General features: G+C 41.5%; 1 protein-coding gene and 1 pseudogene across 2 annotated transcripts in view; one reads left to right on the plus strand and one right to left on the minus strand.

Moving 5' to 3' along the window:
- RHEB (Ras homolog, mTORC1 binding) overlaps positions 1 to 27,381 on the plus strand; it is a 40,613-nt gene that overhangs the window by 11,056 nt on the left and 2,176 nt on the right. The window contains exons 2-7 of the mRNA XM_080936335.1: positions 14,738 to 14,809; positions 19,072 to 19,139; positions 22,988 to 23,070; positions 25,442 to 25,498; positions 25,593 to 25,640; positions 26,137 to 26,218. Coding sequence (XP_080792461.1) covers positions 14,738 to 14,809; positions 19,072 to 19,139; positions 22,988 to 23,070; positions 25,442 to 25,498; positions 25,593 to 25,640; positions 26,137 to 26,218 — 410 coding nt within the window. The remainder of the gene's footprint in view (positions 1 to 14,737; positions 14,810 to 19,071; positions 19,140 to 22,987; positions 23,071 to 25,441; positions 25,499 to 25,592; positions 25,641 to 26,136; positions 26,219 to 27,381) is intronic.
- LOC308435688 (eukaryotic translation initiation factor 4E-like) lies at positions 12,411 to 13,048 on the minus strand (annotated as a pseudogene). Its single transcript has one exon. The product of its transcript is annotated as a eukaryotic translation initiation factor 4E-like (transcript).

The following is a 27,381-nucleotide window of genomic DNA, read 5'->3' on the forward strand; positions in this document are numbered from 1 at the left end:
GGTTGTAGGTTCTCCTTCAAAATTCATAACTTCACTAGCCAGTATTAGACATAGTTTCCTTCTTGTCAAGATGGTCTTAAGTCCAATTAGAGAGCTGTTGGTTACTGCCAAATAACTTTTGTCAGTACTTAGTGTTATGGTGCCTTGTTGGTCATTGTTGTGGTTCATAGGCATCATAGCTGAGTAGGACTCTTGGTTATTTCCTTTCTTGAAAGCTTGCTCTGTGCCTGGTATCATGAAAGATTGCCCTCGGGGAGGAGGCCTTCAGATTAGATCCGTGGTGGTGCCTCTGAACTCTTATCTGAAGTTCAAGGTTTCTTCAGCAATAAGGACTGACCTTCCACCTCCAGGGGGCAATTCTGACTAATAATTTTAAAAAGGACTTTCAAGGGGTGGCGCAAAAGTTAAGAACACTAGTTCTTCTAGAGGTCCTAAGCTCAATTCCCAGCAACCACGTGGTGGCTCACAACCATCTGCAGTAGGATCTGATGCCCTCTTCTGGTATGAAGATAGTTAAAGTGTACTCATACATAAAATAAATATTTTTTAAAAAAGGTTTTCAAGTGCTGGGTGTTAGGGTTTTGTTCTGTGCTCTATGAATCTTTGTGGCAGCATTGTTACCTCAGATGGGAATTTTTAATTTAAATCATATATGTGTATTTATGCACAACTCACATACTTTATGCATTTTCAGGTATTTAATAGTATAATTCCTTATTACTTTCTTAATACCTTTTGAGACATTCTAATTGTTAATTTGCCCTCCTCCCTGCTTCATTTATCTCCTTCTACCTCCCTCGCCCTTTCCCCTCCCCCACTTTTGCCTTTTTTTCCCCCTCAGACCACGTGTGCCATGCTGTTCCCTTTATTGTCCCTGTCCCAACAATGGTCCCTTTTTACTTTGCTGGTTTCTGCAGTTACTCCACATGTTTTGAACATACTTATCTGCAGGTCCGTCCATAGCTTATATTTTCATTCACTTAATTCATTAAGGGAATGACTTAATTAAGTCATAGAGCAGTTTTTGTATCTGTATATGCATGGTTCGGGTATGCAGGTAGGGGCCAGAAGTTTATGTTCAGTGTCTTCCTTGATTGCCCTCAACCTCATTTTGCAGCAGGGTCTCTGAACTCAACCAGTTCATCTAGTCTAGTCACCAATAAGCCCCAGGGATCATATTGTCTCTACTTCCACAGTGCTAAAATTATAGCTCTGAGCCACCATCCCCAGCTTTGGATCCTAGGTGTTAGACTCAGACCTTAAGCTTGGGCGGTATGTATTTTGCTAACCAAACCACCTTCCCCGTCCCACAGTTCTTACTTTTGGTAAGTTCAAGTTGGTTTCCTTTGGAAAATCTTTTATGGGTTGTGCTTTTAGTTATATACAGAAAAAAAATTTTTCTCAACTTATGTCACAGAGATTTTCTTGAATGTGTTCTTCTAGAAGTTTCATAATTGTCATTTTAGGTTTTAATTTATGATCTGGTTTTGATCATTTGCTTTTTAAATAAGGTACTAACTAGGAATAGCGAGGGTTTCTCTGTCTCTTACAGTCTCTGTGAGTGTGTCAGTATGAATGTCCAGTTATTTGAGCATCATGTACTGAAAATACTGTACTTTTCCCCTGACTTGCCTTTACACTTCTGCCATATACCTGTATATGGATCTTTTTCTAGACTCTTTGCTTGTTGAATCTAATGCCTGTCTATACCAATACTACTCTTGATTTGATAGCTGTGGGTTCTTGGAATACAGACTCCTTCCTCTCCCAAATTTGTATTGATCATAATTTGGGGAAAAGGTTAGCTGATTCAGGGAATATTGTACTAGAATTTAATAGCCATTTATTGAATCTGTGGTAGGTACTATTTTCTTTATATGTGATACTACCATGTTGTGATGAGCTTCACATTCATCTCATGGGATTCATAATCTTGAGTTCAAGTCCTGAGTGCACCCACTGTTCTCTTTCTACTAAATAAAATGTTTCCAGTCAGGATGTTTTAGAAACCTTATTCATCAGTGTACCCGAATCCTGCCTACCGTCGAGTTGCCACTAGCAGGTGCTATATAGTGAAGTGAATGGATTCCTAGAAATGGGAAGGATGGTTGCCATAGAGTTGGTTTTGTTTGTTTTGCTCTGGAAATTGCCAAAACTATTCCATTTTTACTTGAAACTCACATTGATATTCACTTGTGTTTCCCTCCCCCATCTTCTCCCCACTGTTTGTTTGTTTGAACAGGGTCTCTATGTAATCCTGGCTGTCCTAGAACTTGCTATATATAAGTAAACCAGCCTGGCCTTGAATTCACAGAAATCTGCCTGAGTGCTAGGATTAAAGGAGTATGCCAGTGTTCCTGGCTGTTTCTTCATAGGTTTTCTTTTTCATTGTATTCATTGATACTTTATTACCTATGTAGTACAGAATAACCAGGCTACATTCTCCATACCCAAAGAAGTTGAACAAGAAGAAAGGCCCAAGCAGGGATGCTTGAATAACACTTAGAAGGGGAAACAAAATCATAGGATACAGAGGGAGGGAAGGAACTGAAGGAGAGAGGAAAGGGAGAATTAAATGTGTAGGTAGAATCACTGTCAGCTCATCTTCATTTTTTTTCTTTCTTTTTTCTTTTTGTGTCAGTACTTAATTCTTTTAGAGGTTCAATAGCATGCATTGAAATCTTACTAGTTACCATAAGCATAAAGCTCATGTAGAACAGAACGAAACAGAATAAACATAATGATCTTTGAATACCAAAAATTGCCACAAGGCTATATTCTTAGCTCTTGGATTATTAATGATTTAAGGTCTAGGTGTACCACACTCTGAGAGGGAGCTATACACTTATTTTTTTTCCTAAGAAGGACTGAATCTTTCACTTTTTGGCCTCTGTTTTTCTTGAGCTTCATATGGCCTATGAGTTGTTTCTGGGGTCTTCAGAGCTTTCTGGGGCTAGTATCCAATTATCAGTGACTGCATATTATGTCTGTTCTTTGTGACTGGGTTACCTCACACAGGATAATATTCTCTAGATGCATCCATTTTCCTAGGAATTTCATAAAGTCATTGTTTCTAATAGCCAGTACTCCATTGTGTATCTTCATAGGTTTTTTTTTTTTTAATTAAAGCAATGCTTTTGATAATTGTGTTGGAAACTCAACTATTTGAGGTTTGCTTGTTTGTTTTTAGTCAAGTTCCTTTTGTCTATTTTAATAATTTTAGAGGCATTAGTTATTTTTCTTGATACTGTGACTAAATACCTGACAAAAAGCAGCTTGAGAAATGAAGGGTTTATTTTGGCTCGCAATTTCAGGACACAGTCTGTTGTGGAACAAGGGGGAAAGAATGTAAGACCGCTGGTCACATGATCTGTGCTTGGGAAGCAGGAATAGGTGAGTGTTGATGGGGCTCAGGGCTTTGCTCTTTTTTCCTTTTACTCTTTCAGGACCCCAGCCCATAGGATGGTGCCGCACACATGCGGGGTGAGCATTTCATTCTCAGTTAACCCTCTCCAGCACCCTCCTGAGTGTAACCAGTGCTATGTCTTAAAGGTGACTGAAATGCCATCTAATTGACCACCACACTGTTTTGTCTCATTAGTGGAGTCTCCATATGTCTGGGAATGTAACTTGAGGTTCATAATGTTTAGGTTTTTCTTGCTTCGTCCAGATGAGTCCATCTCACTTACTTTCTCCTCGGTCTTTATCTCTCCCTAGTGGAGAACTTGGTTCCTGTGGTCTGACTTGTCACCTCAAACACTCAGAGAATGTTCCCCTTTGGGTTTCTGACTGTCCTCTTCCTTATAAGAGTCACTCAAGCCCATTATGAGTAGGCACTGTCAGTTCCTATTCCTTTTACAAAGACTTAAAGATTTACTGAGGGATGAAATGTACCCAAGCTTGGAACTACAGAAATGCAGCTAGTAGGAGAAGTGGGATGAAGATAGATGGCGTGCAAGGTGACTGTGGCTGCAACTGCATGTGGAAACCAAGAGTGAAAGCTGAAGTGTGTGCATAAGGGAAGAACAAGCAGAATTGCAGTCTTATAGGACTGTCAGTCCCTCAGACACACAGACGTCTCAGCTCACCGTTGGCTGGTAGTGTTGGGTGTGGGGGGGTGTTTCTCAATAATTTTTCAGTTGCATGCTTTTGATGAGCTTTTATTCTTTCAATCTGATCTGCAGGTTTTGTCTTGCTGATCAATTTCTTTTTGGAAGTTATAATTCCCCTCCTTAATTGCCTCTGTATTTTGATCTCTGTCTGATCTTTTTCTTCGAGGCTGTTCAGAATCTGTACACCTTTTTATTATGGCTGGAGGATACAGATGAACATACAACTCCATGAGTTCGTTGAACTTGGGTTAGTGGAGTGAAGTTTTAAGTAGCTAAGATTCTTTTCTGTTGTCTGCACTATTCTGTTACTCGTGGTCAAGCATGCAGCCTCCTGCTGCTGCACTCTCCTAGCAAGGTATTTGCCTGATAGACAGAACCACAAATAGGTGTGCTCCTTGGGATTTTGAAATATTCCAGAGACAGATGTGGAACAAGCTCTGTGGCATAGAGTGAACCAGGAGGAAATCTGTCTAGAGCTGTTTTAAGGAGAAAGGTTAGAGGTGGCTGAGAGGAACTAGATAAGAGAACAGGGACATAGAACAGCTTCTGTTAGAAAGATGGTGTGTGAAGGTGATGTTAAGATGGACAGGTGTGCTTTCACAGGCTGCGTGTACAGTGCTTAATGTTCACCTTGGTACCTCAAGGGTTGTGGCACATAATAACCATGGCTGTACCAACAGGGCTTAAATGCTTATGCTCTGAGCTGCTGGTGGGAATTAGAGTGTTGGAGAATTCCTTGGATGGTAGGTCGGGGTCATAGTTCAACTTGTGCAATGGTGGGACACTTGCTGATATATCCTCCTGTACTAGAGCTTCCTGTCAAGGGGGTTTGGGTAGACTTAATAACAAGTACCCTGTGGTGCTAGGTTGCTAGGGGTACCCGACCACTTAAAACTGCTAGTGCAGAAGAAGAAAAGGGAGCTACAGTGACAGGGCCTAGAGAAGACCTAACTTGTAAATGCTAAGGCCCAAAGATGCTGAACAGGTTCACAATAGCAGTTCATTAGATTAGGATCACAGATGTATCAGAAGGCTCACAGAAAGGAAATGGGAGGCTCCTGACAAAGGAGATTTAGGAAATGATTTATCTTGGAAGTGAAGTAAACGTGCGGAGGTTAGAGATTGAGAGTCAGAGTTACAGTAGTATATCTCTGAGTTAGAGTGCTAATCATTACAACATGGAACACCCTTCTGTAAAGTATATGCCTACCCTTTTCAACTGCAACCTATAGTAATAAACATCATATGGTCACCCAGTTACAAATGTGTTCAGAACTGAAGTTTCCCAACACCTTTATTTGCATTCCAGCCAAGTGTTCCTATTTCTTAAACATGTGGGCCATGGCTCAGTAAGTGAGTCTCATGGCCCAGTGGTTCATTGCCCTCACTTTGAGAACTTTGCTTCAGAGTTGGTCTGGATGGGATGATGACTGACTGGTCCGCAGCAGGTGCTGAGGTACAGGGATGGTAGTTTGGGTCATGGTGACCAGCCCTCACTTACTGGCATGCCTAGAAGACAGTTAACCAAAGTGCTGTAGAGGAGAACTTACAGGTAATAGATACTACTGGGTTTTGCTGCAGTGTTAGGCTGTACACAAGACATCAGTGTCCCTGTATGTTGAGTTAGGGATAGAGCAAGGTTGTCACATGGTGTCTTAGTCAGGGTTTCTATTTCTGCACAAAATATCAGGACCAAGAAGCAAGTTGGGGAGGAAAGGGTTTATTCAGCTTACACTTCCATATCGCTGTTCATCACCAGAGGAAGTCAGGACTGGAACTCAAGCAGGTCAGGAAGCAGGAGCTGGTGCAGAGGCCATGGAGGGATGCCACTTAACTGGCTTGCTTCCCCTGGCTTGCTCAGCCTGCTTTCTTATAGAACCCAGGTCTACCAGCCCAGGGATGGCTCCACCCACAATGGGCTGGGCCCTCCTCCCTTGATGACTAGTTGAGAAAATGTCTTACAGCTGGATCTCATGGAGGCATTTCCTCAACTGAGGCTCCTTTCTCTGTGATAACTCCAGCTTGTGTCAAGTTGACACAAAACCAGCCAGTACACATGGTGTTAGGGTTTCTTCTTAGTGTGCTTAAGTCCCTGGGTTCATCCTCCAGCACTTCAAAGAAGAGGAGTCATTGGAATGGTTGTGCCTGCCCCAGATTTAGCACAATAGTTGTAATGGATACCCCCTACTGCCTGATAACTTGATCACCTAGTTAGTAGAGCAAGACCCTGCTCTACCCATTTTAGCCCAATGAACCAGAAACAAAAACTAAACTGTTTTAGTACAGAGAATGCTGGGTATAAGGACAGAGGTATGAAAGTAGGTATATGTTTTCAGGAGAAGAAACAAGTTGAGAATTAATCTGAAAACAGCTAAGTGGTTATATAAGTGATGCACTTTTTTTGGTAATCACAAAGCATGGGAATCAATAACCTTGAAAGTACAGAGAAAATAGAGTGGAATACTTACCATGCTATTTTATCATGGCAAAACAAATGAACCAGTGTGATGCACTCTTAGCTAGTGAAAGTTGAGAGATTAAAAAATAGTTTTCTGTGGTTTTGTGTTTGTTTGTTTTTAAAGATTCATTTATATTTATGTGAGTACACTGTAACTATTCTCAGACACACCAGAAGAGGGCATCAGTTCCCATTACAGATGGTTGTGAGCCACCATGTGGCTGCTGGGGATTGAACTCAGGACCTCTGGAAAAGCAGTTTAACTCTTAACTGCGGAGCCATCTCTTCAGCCCACCTCTTCTGTTTAATTTAAGCTCACTCTTGGGTTGTTTTCCTATAACATTTCTCAGACCCACCCACCCAATGAGTTTTACTTTCTCTTCAGTACAAATTTAGAGCATAGCCATCTTTGCAGACTCATCTTTGACAAGTTGCTAGTGTTTTGAGAGGTTATATTTGCTAGAGACAAAAGCCAAAGTAAATGTCAGACATTGTGAGGGGGAGTCATAAAGGTTGGCAATAATGAAGAATACAATTTGATTTTAGTAGCTGCCAGCATAGCACACGCAGAACTTGAACTTTCCGCAAGAGCTGGACTGCTGTTGGTGTTCCTGGAAGCTACAGTACAGTAGCAGGGCTGAGAGCGCTGGAGCACAGGGTGATTGTCTGTGCTGACTGGTAGGTCCCACTGACACTTGTTTAGTGCTCCAATCTAATGGAGACAGCACAGCAGCTAAGTGGAACCTTCCCCTTAGGAGGAAAGTCCAATAAGGGAGTAGAGACCCAAGGGAGACTCAGATGCTCACAGCCTCATTTCTCCTAATGAATAATACCTTTCCTCCTGGGGCCAGTCGGAAGGACATATTCAATTAGCATCCTAAAGAGTAAGAGTTTAAATTCTGTTACCCAGCTGACTTCTCAGGATGACAGTAATTGACTGTTCTTTGTTGGGATTTAGGCTAGACTACCTAATGTGCTTTTACCAGATGACTTGTTACTGTATCAGGTTAACTTTTCTTTTTAGAATACAAATGGGCACTTCTAAATGTTCAACAAGAAGTGTATTTTTTTAATAGAGTATCTCTTCACAACTGGTCAAGATGCTAAAGATAAGTGTCTTTAGAGCGTTCAGCCATAAATGGTATATCTGTATCATACTGTGTGTCTCCACAAGGCTCAAGGAACATCTTAAAGAGAAGGCAGAAAGACTTAAAAGCCAGAGGCCAGAGAAGGCTGGTATAAAATTGTACCTTCATGGACTCAGAGCTTCTATGGTTGCCCCAATAAGACCTGGATCAAGCAAGTCAACAGCTCCTGACGGGTAGGGTGGGGTTAGGGTGTTTTTTGTTTGGTTTTATGTATGTGGTCCTGTGAGTGACCTCATACCCATACATATATGGGCAGCACTAATTGGACTCTGTTTTTGTTTGTTTGTTTGTTTGTTTTTTTAAGGATGTATTTTTTTTTCCACTTCTGTCTCCTTTTTCCCCTCTTTCCTCAACCCCTAGAATGCTGATTACAGATGTGCATAACCACAGCTGGCGTTTTTTCACTATTTTAATTTAGACCTACATTGACAGTTGCAACAAAACTTTGTAATTCTTTAAGTTTTAAGTTTTAATTCTTGATCATTTAACTTTATACATAGAAAAAAAATATCCCCTACCTTCTTTCCATTTGTTAGGAAACATGTGAACTAATCCTTTCTCCCATTTCCTTGGATATTTAAAGTACCCTTCAAAGACTTAAGAAGTGTCTTGAGCAGAGGTGATGGCTCAGTAGGTAGAGGCACTTTTCCACCAAGCCTGAGAATCAGAGTTCCATTCCTGAGACCCACATGGTGGAAGGAGAGAACCGGCTGACTCAGGTTGTCCTCTGACCTCCATACAAGCACTTCGGCATATGCCTGCCTGTACTCGAGTACATGTGTGCAAATAAATAAATGTAATTATCTTTTTTTTTTTTTTTTTACAAAGAACTTTTTTTCCTCTTGATTCTTTTTAATTAAACTTCTCTGATACCAAGTAGTTGTGTTAGATGTGTATATATGTAAGAATTTTCTTTTGGGAGGAATGTTGGGGTAGTGGTTCAGTGGTTAAGAGCACTAATTGTGGGCTAGAGAGATGGCTCAGCAGTTAAGAACACTGACTGTTCTTCCAGAGGTCCTAAGTTCAGTTCCCAGCAACCACATGGTGGCTCACAACCATCTGTAATGAGACCTGATGCCCTCTTCTGGTGTGTCTAAAGACAGCTACAGTGTACTCACATACATAAAATAAATAAATCTGTAAGGGAAAAAAAAGCACTAATTGCTCTTCCAGAGGAAGAGTTTGATTGCAAGCACCCATGTAGCAGCTCACCTACTATCTAACTCCAGTTCCAGAGGACTCAACATCCTCTTCACCTCTGCAATCATAGACAGGCACATAGACAAAACATTCATATGTAAAATAAGGAAGTAATTTTTTGAAAATATTTTTCCCAATTTCTCAGTTTTACTAATATAAGAGGAATTTTTTCCCCTTTGCTGTCTTTGTTCCTGGAAATAGTACCTAACCTTTGCATTAAATTCTCCTTTATTGATAACATGACTAACCTGGATGCATTTGGATAGAGTCCACTTAACTTTGTGTAGTTCCTGAACTATTGTATCCTGGTCAGACCCATGATTGGTGCTAATAAATGCTAATGAAATTATTCTGTTAAACTGTCTAAATAGAAGAGATGAGAACTAAGCTTTGGTTTTATTAATTTAGAAATGGATGTCTGTGGTGTTTCAAGCTGACCTCACTGGGCTAATGGTGATTGTGCAAAATGGGGAGAAGAAATGACAGATGGCTGCAGGACTGTTAGGGGACAGGTACTCTCTTAGGTAGGGTGGTTTGGGGATAGGTTTCCTGCAGAACTGACATTTGTACTCGACAGAATGACAGGAATGAGTCATACACTCAGAAATCCGGCAGTGGTGGCTGGCTGGCAGTGGCAGCTAGGGTAGAGAGGTCACTGCAGGGGGTTGGCAGAAGCAGGGTGGTGGTGACTGGACCTGAGAAGGCCCAGACAAGTGGGTCAGTTAGCAGGTCTGGTTGTGTGAGCCATGGTGGAATTGGGAGTCCATGCTGATGGTAGTAAGGTCTGAGCTGCTGGTGAGGAGTGAATGGGTGCAACTGGGAGGCTGTCTGTCTTCAGTGGGTGGTGCTGCTTTCCATGAACTAATTTCAAGTTAGGCCTCCTTGGTGTGAAGGCATTCCTCAGCCTGTGAGCTGTGCAAATCAGAGTTTGATTCAGGGAGCATGAACTACACCCTGCCTGCTGTATAGGGTGGAGTAGAAATACCTTTCACAGCAGGAGTTAAGCCCAGCAGGCCTGTAAAACACATGTAGTAATATCTGAGGACATGAAAGAGAGGAGTTTGGCAGTGATATGATCAAGATGCAGTTTGTTTCCTGACAACAATAATTGATCTTTCCTTTTTGTCTTCACAAGTTAGGGACCCTGTTCTAACATTTTCAGGAGACATTAAGGAAGCAAATTAGGGGAGTAAGAAGGTAGGGTTCTAGTTCTAGCTCTGTACTGTGAAATTCTGATCCTACTTTAAATAAAATGCTTGTGTGACAGGGTATTAGTTTTTTTTTTTTCTTTTCCGCCTTCAGATTACTCTTTAAAACCTGATAATCTAACACCGTGAGAGCTGACTGAGAAAGCACACAGGAAGATAATGCATTAAGGCGGCAGGTGTCGAGGGCAACATGGGAAATTACCTTGACTCAGCTTCCTTTAAGAATTTACTTTTGGATGTGAGGGCCATCTGGCTTTGACATGTGTCACTCCATTGGTTTGGCTGATCTGGCTGACTAGGCAGATGTCTTTTTCCACACTACTAGAGTATTTGTCCCTCCTTTTCTGTCAAGGATATAGAGTAGCTACGCTCCCCTGCTAGAGCCTCTAAACAAGCTCTCAAGAATTTATTTTCAGTTCCAGGACAACCAGAGCTACACAAAGAAACCCTGACACAAAAACTTTTTTTTAAACTTTCTTGGCCTGAGCAGTGGTGCATACCTTTATGTAAGCATCCCAAAGGCAGGGCAGCAGAAGTAGACAGAGCTCTGTGCATTCTAGGCTGGCCTGGTGTGAGTTCCATCAGGCCAGTCAAGGTCTGAGAAACAGTTCTTCCAACTTAACTAAAATAAAGAAAAAATTAAGTCGTTTCTCTTATATGCAGAATATAGATTTTTTAAATAGACATGAAGCTAGTGGTGTCAGTGTACACCTTTAATCCCAGCACTCAGGAGGCAGAGGCAGGTGAATCTCTATGAGTTAGTTCTAAGCCAACCTGGTCTACAAAGTGAGTTTCAGGTCAGCCAGGGCCACTAGAAACCTTGTCTTCAAAAACGGGAGGGAGTGAGGGATGGATGGATGGATGGATGGACGGACGGATGGACAGACTGTACTGCTGTAAACAGATGCCATGATCAAGGCAACTCTCTTAAGGACACTATTTAATTGGGGTTAGGGCTGCCTTACAGTTTCCGTCCATTATCATTAAGGCAGGAAAACATGGCACATTCATACAGGCATGTCACTGAAGTGTAGAGCTAAGAGTTCTACGTCTTGTTCCAAAGGGAACCAGGAGAAGACTGGCTTCCAGGCAGCTTAGACAAGGGTCTTAAAGCCCACACCGACAGTGACACACTTTCTCCAACAAGGCCTCCTAATAGCGCCACTCCCTGGGTGAAACATATTCAAACCATCACAGATAGAAAGAAATGAAAATAGAAGGGGGCTAAGAGGAAGGGGACCACCAAAAGGTAGGGAGGGGACAAGAGAGAGATAAAACATGTGCATATGATCAAAATACATTGTTTTTTTGTTTTGTTTTGTTTTTTTTAAGACAATTCACTGTACACATTTTATTTACAGTTTTGTACACTGTCTTAATATGGATGGGACCGCTTTTCTGCTTTTCTACTTGAGACATTGTAACCAAAGCAAAATAACCTAAGTGATACAAAGTGTTAAAGTACAGCATAAAAATACAAAAGCAGACATACTAATTCTAATTAGGAATGTAATTATGGTGTTACATTTTTGTAGTCCACAATTATGTTTAGGGATCACACAGACATAGATCACTGATTTGAATGAAATGCATAAGTTTGTAGCAAAGCTTTGTAGTTACAAAAAACAAAAAAAATTACCAAAGAATGCAAAATTTTAATGTTTATTCCACCTTTCTGTCGTATTCCTGTATCCTTCACCAGTGTTACATGAGGAAAAAAACAAAAGCAAAACAAATGAAAAACTGAAATCAGAATCACTAATGTTATCAAGGAGGGAAGCAAATAAATTAACATCTAGCAGCCATCAGCAAGAGGACAGCAGGGACAAGGCTGTGACAGGAAACAGAAGGTTGCTAGACAGCTGTACTCGGACTCTCACACCAGCAAAGCCCGCTCCTGTGTGGAGTGGAACAGAACCAGATCTCTTCCTGCTAAGGTGATAGAAATGCAAGTTCTTTCTGGAATACTGTGGAAAGCCAGATGTGTATGTCGTGGTGATGCTAACCGGCTGTTACAGAGCAGGCCAAGAACACATCTGTACGTTCTGGGGTGACGTATACTGCAATTCTTTGATTGGGATAGTGGACACACTAGCAAACATTGGGGGTGGGGGAGGAGAATGGACACAGAAGTAAAGACAAAGGCGAATGAGACTTCTCTTATATCTTAGCAACACTTGGATGGAATCAACTTCAGCACAGTCCACTCTGATTCAGTGAGGCTTTGGTTCAGCTCCCAATCTCGATTGCCTGACGCAGTCTCCTGTGAGAATACTTAAGTGACTTAAACAACAAACCTATTTTTAGTGGTGGAGCCGCTCTTTGTAGCTATGTCTTCATGGGACTGATAACCAATCACTATCTTCAGAGGAAGTCCTAATCTTTCCTTGTATACCCTCCCTATGTGTGTGACTGCTTCTGTTTTCACATTCAGTCCATATTGCTATCTTATCACCTTTAGCTCTAACATTGACAACAGCTCCACACACGTCATCACTGTAGTCATCAAAAGATTCTCCAATAGTGTCTCTAGCCAAAAGCGGTCGAGGCCACTTCGTCTCTGCTGCTTGTTCAATGTGATTAGCCATCGTCCTCCCCGTTTGTTTTTCTCATCTTCCCACATAGGCTCAATGCCATCCTTAAAAAGTGAGTAGTCACAGCCAGGCATTGAATTACTAGACAACTAGATATGGTTGTATAGAGCCCAAAAGTCTTCAACAATATCAAACTTAGAGATCAGTCGAAGGTTTGCTTGCCAAGTTTTGCTTTTATCATTTTTAAAAAACTAGAGTGCCCACCTGTTCTGTAGAGGGTGTTTAATACAGTGCTCTGGGTTAGCAACCTCCTGATTAGACGCTGTTTTTTCCTCTTCACAGGTGGGGGATTAGTGGTAGGGGTGGTTTCCAGTTCCACAGTGGCCATCTTAGATCGATCTGATCACACAACCGCTCTTGAAGGGCTAAAATACATTGTAAACACAGTAACATAAATGTGATTTTGTGTAATCTCTGTACTTTTTTTTTTTAGTTAATATGTACTAATAAAAATATAATTGGAGGTGCTGGAGAGATAGATGGCTCAGTGGTTAAGAAAAACACTGCTCTTCCAGAGGTCCTGAGTTCAGTTCCCAGCAACTACATGGTGGCTCACAACCATCTGTAATGGGATCTGATATCTTCTGGTGTGTCTGAAGACAGTGACAGTGTACTCACATACATAAAATAAATCTATAATTGGGAAGACACCTCAGTTGGTAATGTGCTTCCCTTGAAATCTAGCCCATAGCACCCACAGTTCGTATTTTGTTTTAATTTAAGGTAGCTGTGATTACAGGCACTCGAAATCCTGGGCATGGAGAAGTGGAAGGCTGGTAGAGCCTGTGAGCTCAGTGTCCAGCCAATAAGAGCAGCTATTATGTAAGAAGGGGAAAGATGGGCAGCACCTGAAGGAGGACTGACATTGAAGACTGTCCTTTGGCTTCCATAGGCCATGTACGAGTGCACCGACACAAAACCCAAACTGTTAGTTACTGAAATGGAGGAAACGTTTACAGGAATTGCACCTGCCCTCTCCCACCCTTTCCCTTTTTTTTTTTTTTTTTTTTTTTTTTTTTTTGTGTGTGTTTATTTGGTTCTTTATTTAGGTTTATATTTTCACATGTATGAGTGTTTTACATATGTGTGTAATATGTATGTATATGTACCATATGTCTGCTTAGTGCCTCCCCATAGAGGTCAAAAGAGAGTGTCTGTCTTAGTTGGGCTTTACTACTGTTAACAGACACCATGACTAAGCAACTCTTATAAGGATAGCATTTAATTGGGGCCGGCTTACAGGTTCAGAGATTCAGTCCATTATCATCAAGGTGGGAGCAAGGCAGCATCCAGGCAGAGCTGAGAGCTCTACATCTTCATCTGAAGGCTGCTAGCAGAAGACTGGCTTCCAGGCAGCTAGGATGAGGGTCTTAAAGCCCACACCCACAGTGACACACCTACTCCAACAAGGCCACACCTTTTAGTAGTGCCACTCTCTTGACCAAGCGTACAAACCATCAAAGTGTCCAATCTCCAGGATTGGATTCCCAATAGTTATAAGCCAATAAGTGGGTGCTGGAAATGAAACCTGGATCCTCTGGTAAAGCAGTCAGTGCTCTTTGCCATGGAACCTTCTCTCTAGCCCCTGCTCTTTTGTTTTAAAGGATTTCTCTTAACTGTCCCATATGCTTGTTGGTCAATAACACTTTTTAATGTCACAAAAAATGTTTACATGGTTGTAGCTTAATTGATTGTATTCTCATATAAAGCAAATTAATTAAATATATTTCATCTTTGAAATTACTTACACAGGTGGCAAACCCTGATGATACCGTCAGTTTCTTCATCTACTAGAGTGGGTTTTTGCTATGGGTTTTGTTTTTAATTGTCAACATTTACTTTTTTAATACATGTGTGGAAGCGGAGTGAGCTGTCTTGACATGTATACTGGGAGTCAAACTTGGTTTCTCTTCATACGGCTCTTAGTCACTGAGCCTCTAGTCCTACAGTAGCTTTCTTGTAAAGCAGTTATTTTTATCCAGATGTACCAGTAATTCTAAACTCTTCTCTTTTACAGGAAAGTCCTCATTGACAATTCAGTTTGTTGAAGGCCAATTTGTTGATTCCTATGATCCAACCATAGAAAACAGTGAGTATTGTTTTCAGCTACTTAGGAACTGAGAAAGCATTTTTTTGTACACAAATACTATTTGTATAGTCTTGAAAGTTTGGTTGCAGGAGGTAATCTTAAATTTTTCCGGGGGGGGAGTTAAACCAACAGAAATTTTACTCCGTGTACCCTGAAATTTTTTTTATTCAGGGCCCATGTCTTCTGACATGAAGAAAGTGATATCTCAATCAATAGAACTCTGCTCCTACACTGGAACCTTCATACACAAAGTTGGCTTCAAGAAAAAGGAATTGAGAGCAGTCTTATTTTTATCCCCACCCCCTCCGCTCAGCAGGAGCCCTTTGTATATGTGTCAAGTTTGAAAAGAATGAAAACTCTCTAAATCTCTGTACCTTGAGGAGAGAGCCCCATGCTCTATGAGTCCTAAAGACTTGAAAGAGGCTGCTGGCAAACATGCTATTCTGGGATCACAGCAGGTGCTGCAGCATTGGAAAGAAGTTGTTCTAAGTCTGTTGGATTTCATATCACATGCAGGAAAGGGCATGTGCAGCCTGAAGCAGCATGACCTTTGTTTTGTTGTCTTAGGGACCCCTACAGATGTTCAGGTGGGATGCAGCACTTTCAGAGCACCTGCTTTTTGGGGAGCTCAGCCCTTTTCACTATTTTAGAGTCCTTGGTTGACTCCGGAGCCAAGGTGTGAAGCTCTTGAGACCAGGACTGATGGAGAAGGGTTTGCTGTCAGGAGCATACAGATTGGGCATATTAGGTGGGAGCAGATTCAGTGGCTAGGTTCATAATAACAAGCATGTTAGCTTTCACGTCCTGAGCTTACAGTGGAAACACTGCTGGACTTTGACTCCAGTGAGAGTCTATAGGTCAAAAGGGCCTGGTATGGAGAGAGTGTATGAATCAAAATCTCAGCATCTGGAAACATGGGGGTTTGGATGGGTTTGTGGGAACTGGAGTTTGTGGAGGGGTATGAGGGGGATGGCTCTCAGTGTGTGCTGCCAGAGTTCAGATTGATCTGTGCCTCCTGGCTTGATTGCATTCCACATGTGCTTCTCTGAGCAGTTAGGAATAGAGGCACATGGCTGTCAAGCCCAGTTTGACTGGTTTAATGTTGTCAGTATCGCTCTTTATTGTGCCTTTGTGTTTTTCCTATTTTTGTGTTCAGCATTATCATAAAGATAGATTGATAGTGTTTAATTCAGTAAACTCTGCAGACAATAACAAAAATGATTATCAAAACAAATATCCCTTGAGACTTCACAGGGACATATTTTGTCACCAGGTTCTATTTCCTATTCTTTCATATTCTTACTAGGGTAGAAGCCTTTATTTTGTTCCTCCACTATTTGGTAAGAAAATAATGTTTGGTGATAAAGTTTGGGGCTCTGTCATTTTCAGTAGTTATAGGATAATAGAATTCAACAAAGAAAACCATGTGTTTCCTAGTGTTAGAAAATAGACCAGAAGTACTACTTTCACGGATATGGTTTATTATCTTTTCTGTAGTGTTAACAACCTAATGTGCACTAAACTTGGAGGTTGTGGTTTATAAGCAAGAACAGGAGCCATTTATAACCTGTGCCATCTCAGGGTTGGTTGGCACTATGATTTGTGGTTAGGATTTTTGGTTGGTTGCTTGATTGTGGGGGCAGGGGGTGGTGTTTCGGTTTTTAATCAAGGTTTCTTTGTGTAGCAGCCCTGCCTGGCTGCCTTAGAACTCACTTTGTAGACGGGCTGCTTCTCCCTCTAGAGCTGGAATCGGTTATCACCACCTGTCTGTGGTTAAGAAAGTCTGATGAAGAGTCTCACAGTGGTCCTAATCATGGCTTGCTCATAGACCTCTTGGTGAATATGAATTACAGATGCTTAGTGATACCATCTTACTTTGTAAATGCTAGAGTTTCAGAAATCTGTTACTTTTGTTTGTACAAGACTTCACCAGTACTCATCTTGCAGACTTCACCTAGTACTCATCTTTGGGTCAAGGGGCAGGAGGTGGAGACAGTCTAGCTATGTAGCCTAGCCTGGTCTAGAACTCTTGATCCTCCTGCTCTGCTTTCTGAGTGCTTGGACAGGTGGTTACCATTTTCTTTTTTGTTGATTTCATAAATGTATAGAATGTACTTTGGTCATTTTCATCTCTATTATCTGTTGATTATCTGCTCTACTCTCCACGGCGGCGGCAGAGGCTACAAGAACACTGTAGTTTCTCAAATGAAAGACGCACGCGCGTGCGCGCGCGCACGCGCACACACACACACACACACACACACACACACACACACACAGCCATATTTAATATGCATTGATCAGTTCAGTGGCTTCACCACCTCTAAATTTACATGTTGCTAATGCCTCCCCTTCAATACTCCTGAATTATTACTTACTAAAGTCTGTAGTCCATCTTTGTTACCCTAGATCCAATAGGAGGAAAGCCTGGGGACCACTCTTTCCAGCTCTTAACATGATTGGTACTGTGTCTTCTACAGCTCTCAAGCCTGCATCATCTTCCCTTCCTGGCATTGGCATTTCTCTGCCTCTTTGGTCCCCTTGCCCATGAACCCTAAAGTCCTGCTTCTGTCTCCCTGCCCAGTCATTAGCTGCTGGCAGCTTTATTTGCACAGAACCAACCAGCTGGGGGCAGGGACCCTCAGCGTCTCATATACTGGATTCTCATGCAGTTTTCAAATAACATAATGCTAGCAATAAATCAAATCCACAAACAATTATCCTCTCTCCTCCTTGACTTTCATGATTTGTTTTGTTTTTCACTAAATATAATTTCTGCCTGTGCCCATTTTCCTAGACACAATACCAAGTTCTGTGGTAGCTATATGAGTTTTCTGTCTTCAGTCAGCTCAGAGTCAGGGAGTTAGAGCACCCCAGGCACTCAGAACAGCACTGCTGGTACAGTGGTACCCAGGAAGTAATTGTAAATAAATGAACCATTGTCTCAGTAACCTGACCAAAACAGTTGTGTCGTGCATTGCAACAACTACAGTTATTTAGTTCTAAGTACGTATAGCTGTTTTTCTGCTCACTGATCAAAAGTTCCTGCAGTGTTAGGTGATGCCAAGTGAGAGTCGAAGTAAAACTCTTTTATAGAATAAGAGAATCTTCACTGTTTTGAATCAGAATCTCACTGTGTAGCTCTAGCGGACCTGAAACTTGCTATGTAGACCAGGCTGGTCTTAAACCTGCCTGCCTCTGCCTCTCAAGTGTTGAGTTTTTAAACATGTGGCACCTTTGCCAGCTATCAGTGGATTTATATTGATTATTTTCCATCTTGAATTATTCTTGTTCAGTTTTCATCTGGTTGTCTTTTGAACCTGCCCAACAGCCTTGCTTGCATTTAGAACAGGGTAACACTAGCTAGTAGGGTTCTCTCCCTCGACACCTATGATTCTCATGGTGTCCTCTGCCTTTCTCTTTGTTGCTTAGTTTTCTGAATAGGTTCTGTTTGTTACTTGGGTGGTGAAACACATCGGGACCACTTTCTGCTGCAGAAGGAATAGCTTCTGTTGCTGGGCCTGTGTTGTACCAGACAGCCAGCCAGGAGAGTGGCTGGAGCCACCAACACAAAAGAAATGTGTTCCACTTTCTTGTGGGTCTTCAGATCTACTTGCTAAGGTTATGGCTGTGAGAAGCCTCTCTTTTGTGTTTGGAAGCCCATCCCCTTGAAATTCTGAAATGATTTTTCTCATCCTTTCTGGAGAAAGACTGTCACAAATTGCTTGGCTCTTTAAGCTGAGAAGGAATGGTAGTTTCATCCCAGAACATGCTTCATTGTTACACTATCTCAGTAAAGTTGTTTTGTTTGCTTGTTTTTCAATGTACTGAAGCTTCTTAGCACTTAATACTAGTCCTTTGTGCTCTGGCATTAGACTTCCTGTGAATTAGGGAAGATCTTTTGTGGTTTTGGTTCATTCTAGACTTCTGCCTTTATATAGTGTATTTCACTTGTTCATAAGAGGAAGTGTTCTCCACAGAGCAGTCAGATTGTTTTTATAGGATTTGAATTATTGCTTGACTACACTTTCTTTGGAAACCATTCAAGGTTTCCCCGAGCTTGATTTTCATCAGCAATTCCTAGTAGGCTGATGAAGGAAGGAGATATTCTGTACAGTTTGAGGTTTGTTCATTTTACATTAATGGCAACTTGTGACAAGACTGTTAAGGACTTGGTTTGGTCACTTGTCATTGTTCAAACTTTTAAGTGATCCAAGAGTTAATTTATTTAAACTAGTATTTTGTTCTCTTTTTCCTTGTAGCATTCACTAAGCTGATCACAGTAAATGGGCAAGAGTATCATCTTCAGCTTGTAGACACAGCAGGGCAGGTAAGTGACCCTCAGTTTTCTGTAATGGGTCTGACAGTCCTTATACACACACCTGGGGTCTCAGACTGTGTGGGTACCACAGAATGTTAATACTGTCTGCCTAATCTTCTGTTAAACACATTGTAGATCTCTAAGGAGTTTATTTTTCTACTTCAGAGCTATTCTAACTATATATATATATTGTTAGCAGAATGAGGGTTGACAGTCACTACAGAATAATGAACTTTAATTCTATATTAAAGAATCATCATCTTCTTCCCTCTGGCCCTCCATAATCATTTTCTTACATTACAAATATTTCTCAGAAAACTGGCAAGAGCGGACTTGAGTCAGGAAACACCAGATTGATTAGATTGTGTGATGGTCAGATTTAACTGGGTTTTATTCAATGAACAGTTACCAAAAGTTAAGTTTTTCCATATCCCTCTGCACACAAAAAGGAGAGAGTGAGGTTAATGAGTGCAGCAGTGATGTATGGAATGGACTGCTGGGGCTGCAGACTGGGGACAGAGGAGAAAGAGGTAAGAGCACTCAGGGAACAGAAGAGCCCTTTGACAGCTTAGCTGCCTTGTTTCCATAGCACCCAGTGCTGCCTTTCCTAGAAACCATTTTGTTAGACTGAGTCTGTCCCTGTTCACTGGAGGACAGCCAGTGTGAAGAGCTGGATTTCCAGCTCTGCCTCTTCCTGCCCTTGCAGTGCAGTCACAAAGGGTCACGTTAGCTGGCGGCGGGCAAGTGGTCTAGCCTCTGCAGTGCTGAATGGAGGCATTTGTATGGGACCTGGGCTTATTGAAATTGACCTAAAATAATGAGATGTGTTCTGTACTTAGAAATTAATTCCTTCTGTTTTGTTGTAAAGTAAGCACAGAAGGAAGGATAAAGCAGGAAACAGCTGAGCAGAGTGGTGTTAGCACATGGGCGAGGTCTGGAGCTCTTGTTCTGGAAGCAAATAAACCCTGACTGTGTGAGACCTCTCGAGCTTCTAGAGCACTGTGGCCTGTGCCTTCTTCACCGGCCTATGGAGTCATGACACCAGCAGCTCTATTCCCAGAGACCCAGTCTAGTCTCAGAAAGAATGTCAGCAGGGCTCATTACAGCAAGAGACTGTAACAGCCCCTGGCAGTGGCATAGAGACAGAAAACTTGAAGAGAATTAATCTCCTACCTGTGGCTTCAGATTGATCAGTTCCAGGGGGTGAGGCCGGTAGTAAATAGTAAGGGCTGGTGATTATAGGGACATTCTTTCTATTTTATTTATGGGTGTTTTGCCTACATGAATGTCTGTGCACTACACACAGAGGCCAGAAGAGGGCATCGGATGTGCTAGAACTGGGGTTTCAGACAGTTGTGAGTTTTCTGAAGGGCTGAGGCAAAAGGATCACTAGAGTTAAGGATCAGCTTAAACAGTATAAAAGACCATATCTCAAAATCATCATCATCTAATAAATTTATGCAGTAGCCTGCATGTTTTAGAAAATGTGCACCATAAATATTCATAATAAATTGCAAGTACTTTTTACTTTGTAGTTTATATCAGCACAAACATGAGCATGTTTTACTCAAGGACATTCTGAAAAGTAGGACTTTAGGAGATTTCACCAAGGTTAGTATTGGGGGCTAGAGAGGTGGCTTAGTACTTAAGAGCACTTATTGCTCCTCAGAAGATCTGAATTTTATGGCCACTCTGGATGGCTTACAATGCCCATAACTTCTGTTCAGAGGATCACCGTCTTCTGACTTCCGCAGGTACCTGCACACATATGATGCATTTAAACTCATGTGGGCACACAAACATGCACAATATACACAAACATAATAAATCAGCATTTTAAAAAAAGAATTATGTTTCTAACAGGACATAGGTGGTACATACCACACCTGTAATCTCAGCATTCTGGGGGCTGAAACTGACATTGAATCTAGTGTCTAAATAAAATAAATGTGTTGTCAAGCATCTCTGTCAGTTCAAGGCCACCTAGAGATACCTAGAGAAACCTTGTCTTGAAAAATCAAAATAATAAAATAAATGTGCATGTAGTACATATGCCACTCAACTACTAGTCCAACTGTAGCACTGCTACAGACATTAATGCATTGTGCTGCAGTGGTAAGATCCCGGTGCAACAGTGATACCACTAGGCAATTAGGATTTTCCAGCTCCGCTATAATTCCATGGGACCACCGTGGTCGTTGTTGGCCAGATCATCACTGTAGTACAGTGAGTACACTGCAGGACTGTCCTTGCGGCTCAGTTGCCCAGCTGAAGAGAACGAGGAACATGGTTAATATAACTTGCTTAGTTTACATTTGCATGAAACATTATGGGTTGGCCTAATTTTGAGGTGAGATGTTTTAGAAAATATAAACTATAAGCCTATACTCCTGACCCTAAAGAAGAAAGGGCTGTGGAAGATCAGGAGTTCAAATTAAACCTTGACAACATAGCATATTTGGATGAGGCCAGCCTGGGCTGCATTGAAACCCTGTCTCAAAAACAAGACCTTTAGAAAAATATATTTTAAAACTATAGATAGATCCAGTCAACAGTTTTATAATATAACCGATTTTGTCATTAAAAATTGTGCTTTATCAGGCTGTGGGGGCACACACTTTTAATTCCAGTACTCAGGAGGCAGAAGCAGGCATATCTCTGTGAGTTCAAGGTCAGCGAGGGCTACATGGGGAAACTGTTTTGAACCATCCTAAAATATTGTGCTTTAAATATTTCTAGTTTAAAAATTAAATTTTACTAGAATAAAGTAAATAATAATGATTAAGGCATAACACTGTATTACACCATTACAACATACAATGAGTATATAAATACAGTATTATTGTTTTTTTCTATCTTTTGTGGAGGGTGGGGGAGATCTCTACCAGGGAACTTATTTCATAATCACATAACCTCTGGTGACTTCGTGGCAAGCAGCTGTAGGCTATATCATAATTATTGATGTATTATGTTGTCAGTATTGCTTCTACAGCAGTGCTGCCATGAACACCCTGTTCGTCATTGTAGCTGATGACTATTATATATGCTGCTGTCAGTGTGTGGGTTAGTAGGTGTGAGCACAGGTAAAGACCAGAAGTTCCTCAATTGCCCTTGACTTTGTCCTTTTAGACGGGGTCTCTTGGATTTGGCTTGACAGACTGGCCGGTAAGCTAGTGATCTACCTGTCTGCTCACACAGGCCAGCACTGCTTATCTTCCCCACTGGCCTTTGGGGATCTCACCTCAGTTCCTCTGCTTTACAAGGCTAGCGGAGCCATTTCCATCTTTAAGTCTTTGATTCCTGTATAGAGTACAAGTTTGCTAGAGTACAAATTCAGAGATCACTGGGAATCCTTAAAAGGCTCTGTGCTTGTATCTGCACATTTTGTGTTACTTTTTATCCTTGCTGTTTTTATGGGCACTGTTAGTTTGTACATCATTCTCATACATAACTGCATCTTTTAACATTTTTCCAATCAATTCATTCATGAGCCAGTACAAACTAATTACTATAGCTTTATTGGTTCATTCAAATGCCTGCAGCATTGTTTCTTTAAAAATTCATTTTTATTAGACTGTTTACATGTTGCCTTAGCATTAATTATTGACTATCTCATGACTGCATATTTTTATTTAAGACCTTGACACGGTCTTTTGGGAATGTTAAAATTTTCTTCATACATCAAACACATCCCCAACACTCTTTTCTTTCTAGGCAGGTTCTTACATACTTCTATCTGGCATAAAATTTTTTCTCTGATTTAATCTCTTTAAGTAATACATGAAAAACTTAAGATAAAGATTGTTTACTCTGCTTTATGAAGACTACTCAGATGTAATTAATTTCTTCCCCCACAGGATGAATATTCCATTTTTCCTCAGACATACTCCATAGATATTAATGGTTATATTCTTGTGTATTCTGTTACATCAATCAAAAGGTAAGACTCTAACAGCTTGCTTCAGTCTTTACTATACATAGACCCTTTTAAAAGATTATGCTAGAATTAATAGTAACAGAATTGGCTACTCCACTAAATGTTTTCAGTGTTTTTTCTTGTGAAGCAATCGGTTTATTATAGGCAGTAGAGTTCTCAGTAAATTCCATTACACTGATAGAACAAAATCCCTTTTCTTACTTGGTGGTAACAGTGTGAACTGAGCTTTTCTGATACGTAAGTGGGAAGTAGTAAATTGGTTTTAGGGTTTGTGTATTTTGCTATATTAATATGGAATAGACTTACCAATATAATTTAGGGACTGAGTTTGTTTGAATGCTTTGTCCTGTGGGCTTATGGAGCGGTACTTTTGAATAATAAGGTTTCACTGACTAAAATGCAGCCACTGCTTGTTAATGAGAATTGATTCTGTTTTCTTTAAGCAACACATTTGTAAAAAGGAGTGGTCTGTTGCAGCAGACAAAGCAGATGTGGCTGAGTATATCAGGAGAACTCGTGATAATAGAAAGATTTGCAGAAATACCAGTGTTGGAAGAAGTTTGATGGCTAGCTGGCATCTTTTCAGTGTGTGAAATGTCAGTGTGTCACCCTGTCTGCCTTTTTAATGATGTGTTACTGATGCTAGGGAGGTGGCTCCATTGAGAAAGTATTTTTAACTGTCCAAGTATGAGAACCTGATTTTGGCTCAGCAGCACCCATGTAAAAGCCAAGCATGATAGCATGTACCTACAATCTCTACTTCAAGATAGAAGGATCCTTGAGGCTTGATAGCCAGTCAGTCGAGTCAGTCAGCAAGCTCCAGACCCCGTCTCAAAGAATCAGAGTGACCAAGGAATGCACCTTAGGTCAACCATACTGCATGCCTACCCATGCACACACAAAAAAATAATGTGGGGCTGGAGAGATGGCTCAGTGGTTAAGAGCACTGACTCCTCTTCCAGAGGTCCTGAGTTCAAATCCCAGCAACCACATGGTGGCTCACAACCATCTGTAATGGGATAAGTCTTTTTTTAAAAAGAAAAGAAAAGAATGTGCACCATTGACTGTTTTCATAAGGAATTCTCTTCAGATGCCTTGTTCTCACCTCTGTAGAGAGAAACTAAACACACAGGTGCTAAAGGAACTTGTCCAGGGTTGTATGTGACACTGACTGGTTGCCCGCCTCACGGCTCCACAGTCAAGGCCAGCTGTCTAGTTGAGCTTGACTGCAGTGATGGAATTGTTCTGTCCTTGCCAAATGTGGCTATTAACAACATCAGCTCAAATTTAACAAAATGTAAAGTTCAGTTCCTTACTGGCCCTAGCTAGCTACATTTCACCTACTTACTTAGCCTCATGAGGCTGGTGGCTGCCTTATGGGGCAGTATCTGGTTCTTAACCACTCACTGCACACTGTTGGTAACAGAAATTTGTTTCCTCCTCCGTGTGCATGTCTGCCTCCCTGCCTGCATCTATGGCAGGGAGCTCTTACCTTGAAGTGTTGGTGTATAACTGGAAACCAGGTACTCTGAACAGACTCTTTGCTAAGTAGAGTCTCGCTCTGTTGCTCTGACATTCCCAAAACACACTGTATAGACCAGTGTAGTCTCAGACTCAAAGAGATCCACCATGTCCAGCTGATAAATGGTCTCACCATATAGCTCTGGCCCTCCTGAAACTCATGTAGAATGGGCTCAAGGAGACCGTAGAAAAGAGCGTCAGGCTCTGGGCAGCTTCACTAGTAATGCAGTGTGAGCTGATTGATGCTCACATCAGACTAAGTGAGGTTGGGAATGGTTTGTGTCTGTTTGCCAGTGCTCAGCGGTATGAAGGATCTCACTGTGGCAGGTCTGTAGGTTAATCTTTGTGACATGTTCAGTGATCATCCATGTGATCATATCCAGGATGATACGATTCTGCTGTGGGAGCAGATGGAGGTTGATACTGTATTTAGAGTATATACAAAGCAGTCACATTTCTGATGTAGACGATAGTGAAAATCAGGGGATTGGCATCACCCAAGAATGATGGTACTGTGGAGATAGGGCAGTCGGAACTGGCTAAGCCAGCCAGGGCTATACCTTAAGACTGCCTCAAAAAAGGCGGGTGGGACAGGGCTGATCACTAGGGCATACCACCTCAGAAACCGTCCTTCTGATTTGTATTTAAACATTCAGTTTAAACACAGTTTGAGGGTGTGTTAGGTGTGGTAAGATGACACAGAGTAGAGTGGAATCCTGAGTGTTACATGTGAAGACTTAATCATTCTTTGTTCAAGCTCAAATGATGAATCTGTGGGATATTTTTTCCTGCTGTAAATGTAAGATTTTTAATTTCTCCATTAAAATGATGCTTCATGCTTTTTGTCTTGTAGTTTTGAAGTAATTAAAGTTATCCATGGCAAGTTGTTGGATATGGTGGGGAAAGTGCAGTAAGTACCACAGTCTGTCTTGTCTAGAAGTGTTTGTTAGCATCTCCTAAAGTGGGAATGCTGGGTCTCACCTCTTCCTCTTGTTCTCTCATAGGATACCCATTATGTTGGTTGGAAATAAGAAAGACCTGCATATGGAAAGGTATGTAGCTCTTAAGTCCAAGATTTAGTCACCAAAATACCAAAACTTCTGTTCTCGTGGCTGCCATTATGTACAACAGAAACAGCATGCAGTGTAAATGCCACACTTGTTTAGAACAAAGAGCAAACTGGGGAATTCTCTTGGGGTTAGTTACCATGACAGATATTATTCAGTTTTCACACAGTGCCCTGGTGGGACTTTCCCCGGCCCTGAGCTGCTTAAAACCTTGCTGTGGCGGCGGCTGGAGGTTGATCCTACAGTAGTGGGAAGTCGTCTCGTTTCTGAACCTGCAGACTTGTCAGCACAGATGACTCAAGACTTTGTTCCCTTCTATCCCAGCCACGTGGAATCCGTGCTCCTGCGTTGCTTCCTGACAGTGTAGAGCTCATGGTTCTGCTTATAGGAAAGTTGATCAAAGCAGGGCCTGTCTGCTAAATTAGTCAGAGCTTTTTAAATGACAGAGGACAAAAGAACCAGAACTTTCTTCTCTCTTTAGGGTGATCAGTTATGAAGAAGGGAAGGCTCTGGCAGAATCTTGGAATGCAGCTTTTTTGGAATCTTCTGCTAAAGAAAATCAGGTATGTAGTTTCTAAAATTAACTTTGTCCTTCTCATTAGTTAGAAGCATACACTCCTTCAGTTGGCATCTTCCCTGTCATTTTTAATTCTGCTTATTTAACTTTTATTTAACCTTCTCCCATTTCTAACACCAATTTTGGAATGTTTTAGAAAGATGCTAAGTAATTTCTAAATCTTATAAATACTCTGCTCTGGTAGACCGAGAAGGGCGTATTTGTTGAGAACACATTGCTCCTGTGGCTGTGTCCATAGGCAGGAACAGAAATAAGACGTAGACAAGGAGACTTAACTGTATTGCTATGTCCCTTTTCAGTACAAAGTGGGTCAGATACATGGTTTTGTTTTTTTATAAATGGTCCCTTATTGTAAGTGACACACTGGCCTAACTGTTGACTCCTTTGCACAATCCACAGTTTAGACACAAACGGGGGGGAGGGGGGCAGGAAGGTAGCAGCATGCACCCAGGACTTGGCAAAAGCAGATAAATCCTATGGAATGAAGAATAAATGAGGTATAGCATCTTTGCACAGCAGGCAGAGGGCTATTAGCAGACCGTCCTGCAGAACCTTTGGGTCTAAGCCATTCTAGGATGGATTTATCAGTAAGAAAAAATAAGTTAACAGCTTGGCCCTGAGGCTGCTGAGCCAGCATGTCCACAGTTTTTAGTACAAAGGGGGTATTTATTTCTTTGGAGTGTAGGATTTGTTGGCTTTTAAATTCATTTTAGAAACATTCCCTATGACATAAGACACCCCACCTCCATGGAAGGGCGGGGACAGGGAGCTGGCTTTGTAAGTTTGAACCTGTGACAAGCAGAGTCATCTTACAACTTGTCAGCCCACCAAGCTCTTGGGGTTGCATGGTCATTTTAATGCAGAAATTAAGTATTGTTTTGTTCTCTGTTTCAGCCCTGTGACTGTCCCTTTAAGGGGTTTGTCATCTCCATACTAGAGAGTATCACTGAACTGCTGCTTTTTATTCATAGCTTCAGTTTAAACTTTTGCTCAGACTAGTGGTACTTATTCCTCCTCCAGTCCCTTCCTTTCTTCCTCTTTGCTGCCTGACTTCCTTGGGCTGCAGACCACGCTTTAGCCTCCTTTAGAGCATGCTCAAGTCCTTAGCACGTGCTCTGCTTTCCAGTCACTATGTACATCTCGGCTGCT

This window comes from Micromys minutus (genome assembly GCF_963924665.1).
Source record: "Micromys minutus genome assembly, chromosome: 23".
NCBI lineage: Eukaryota > Metazoa > Chordata > Mammalia > Rodentia > Muridae > Micromys > Micromys minutus.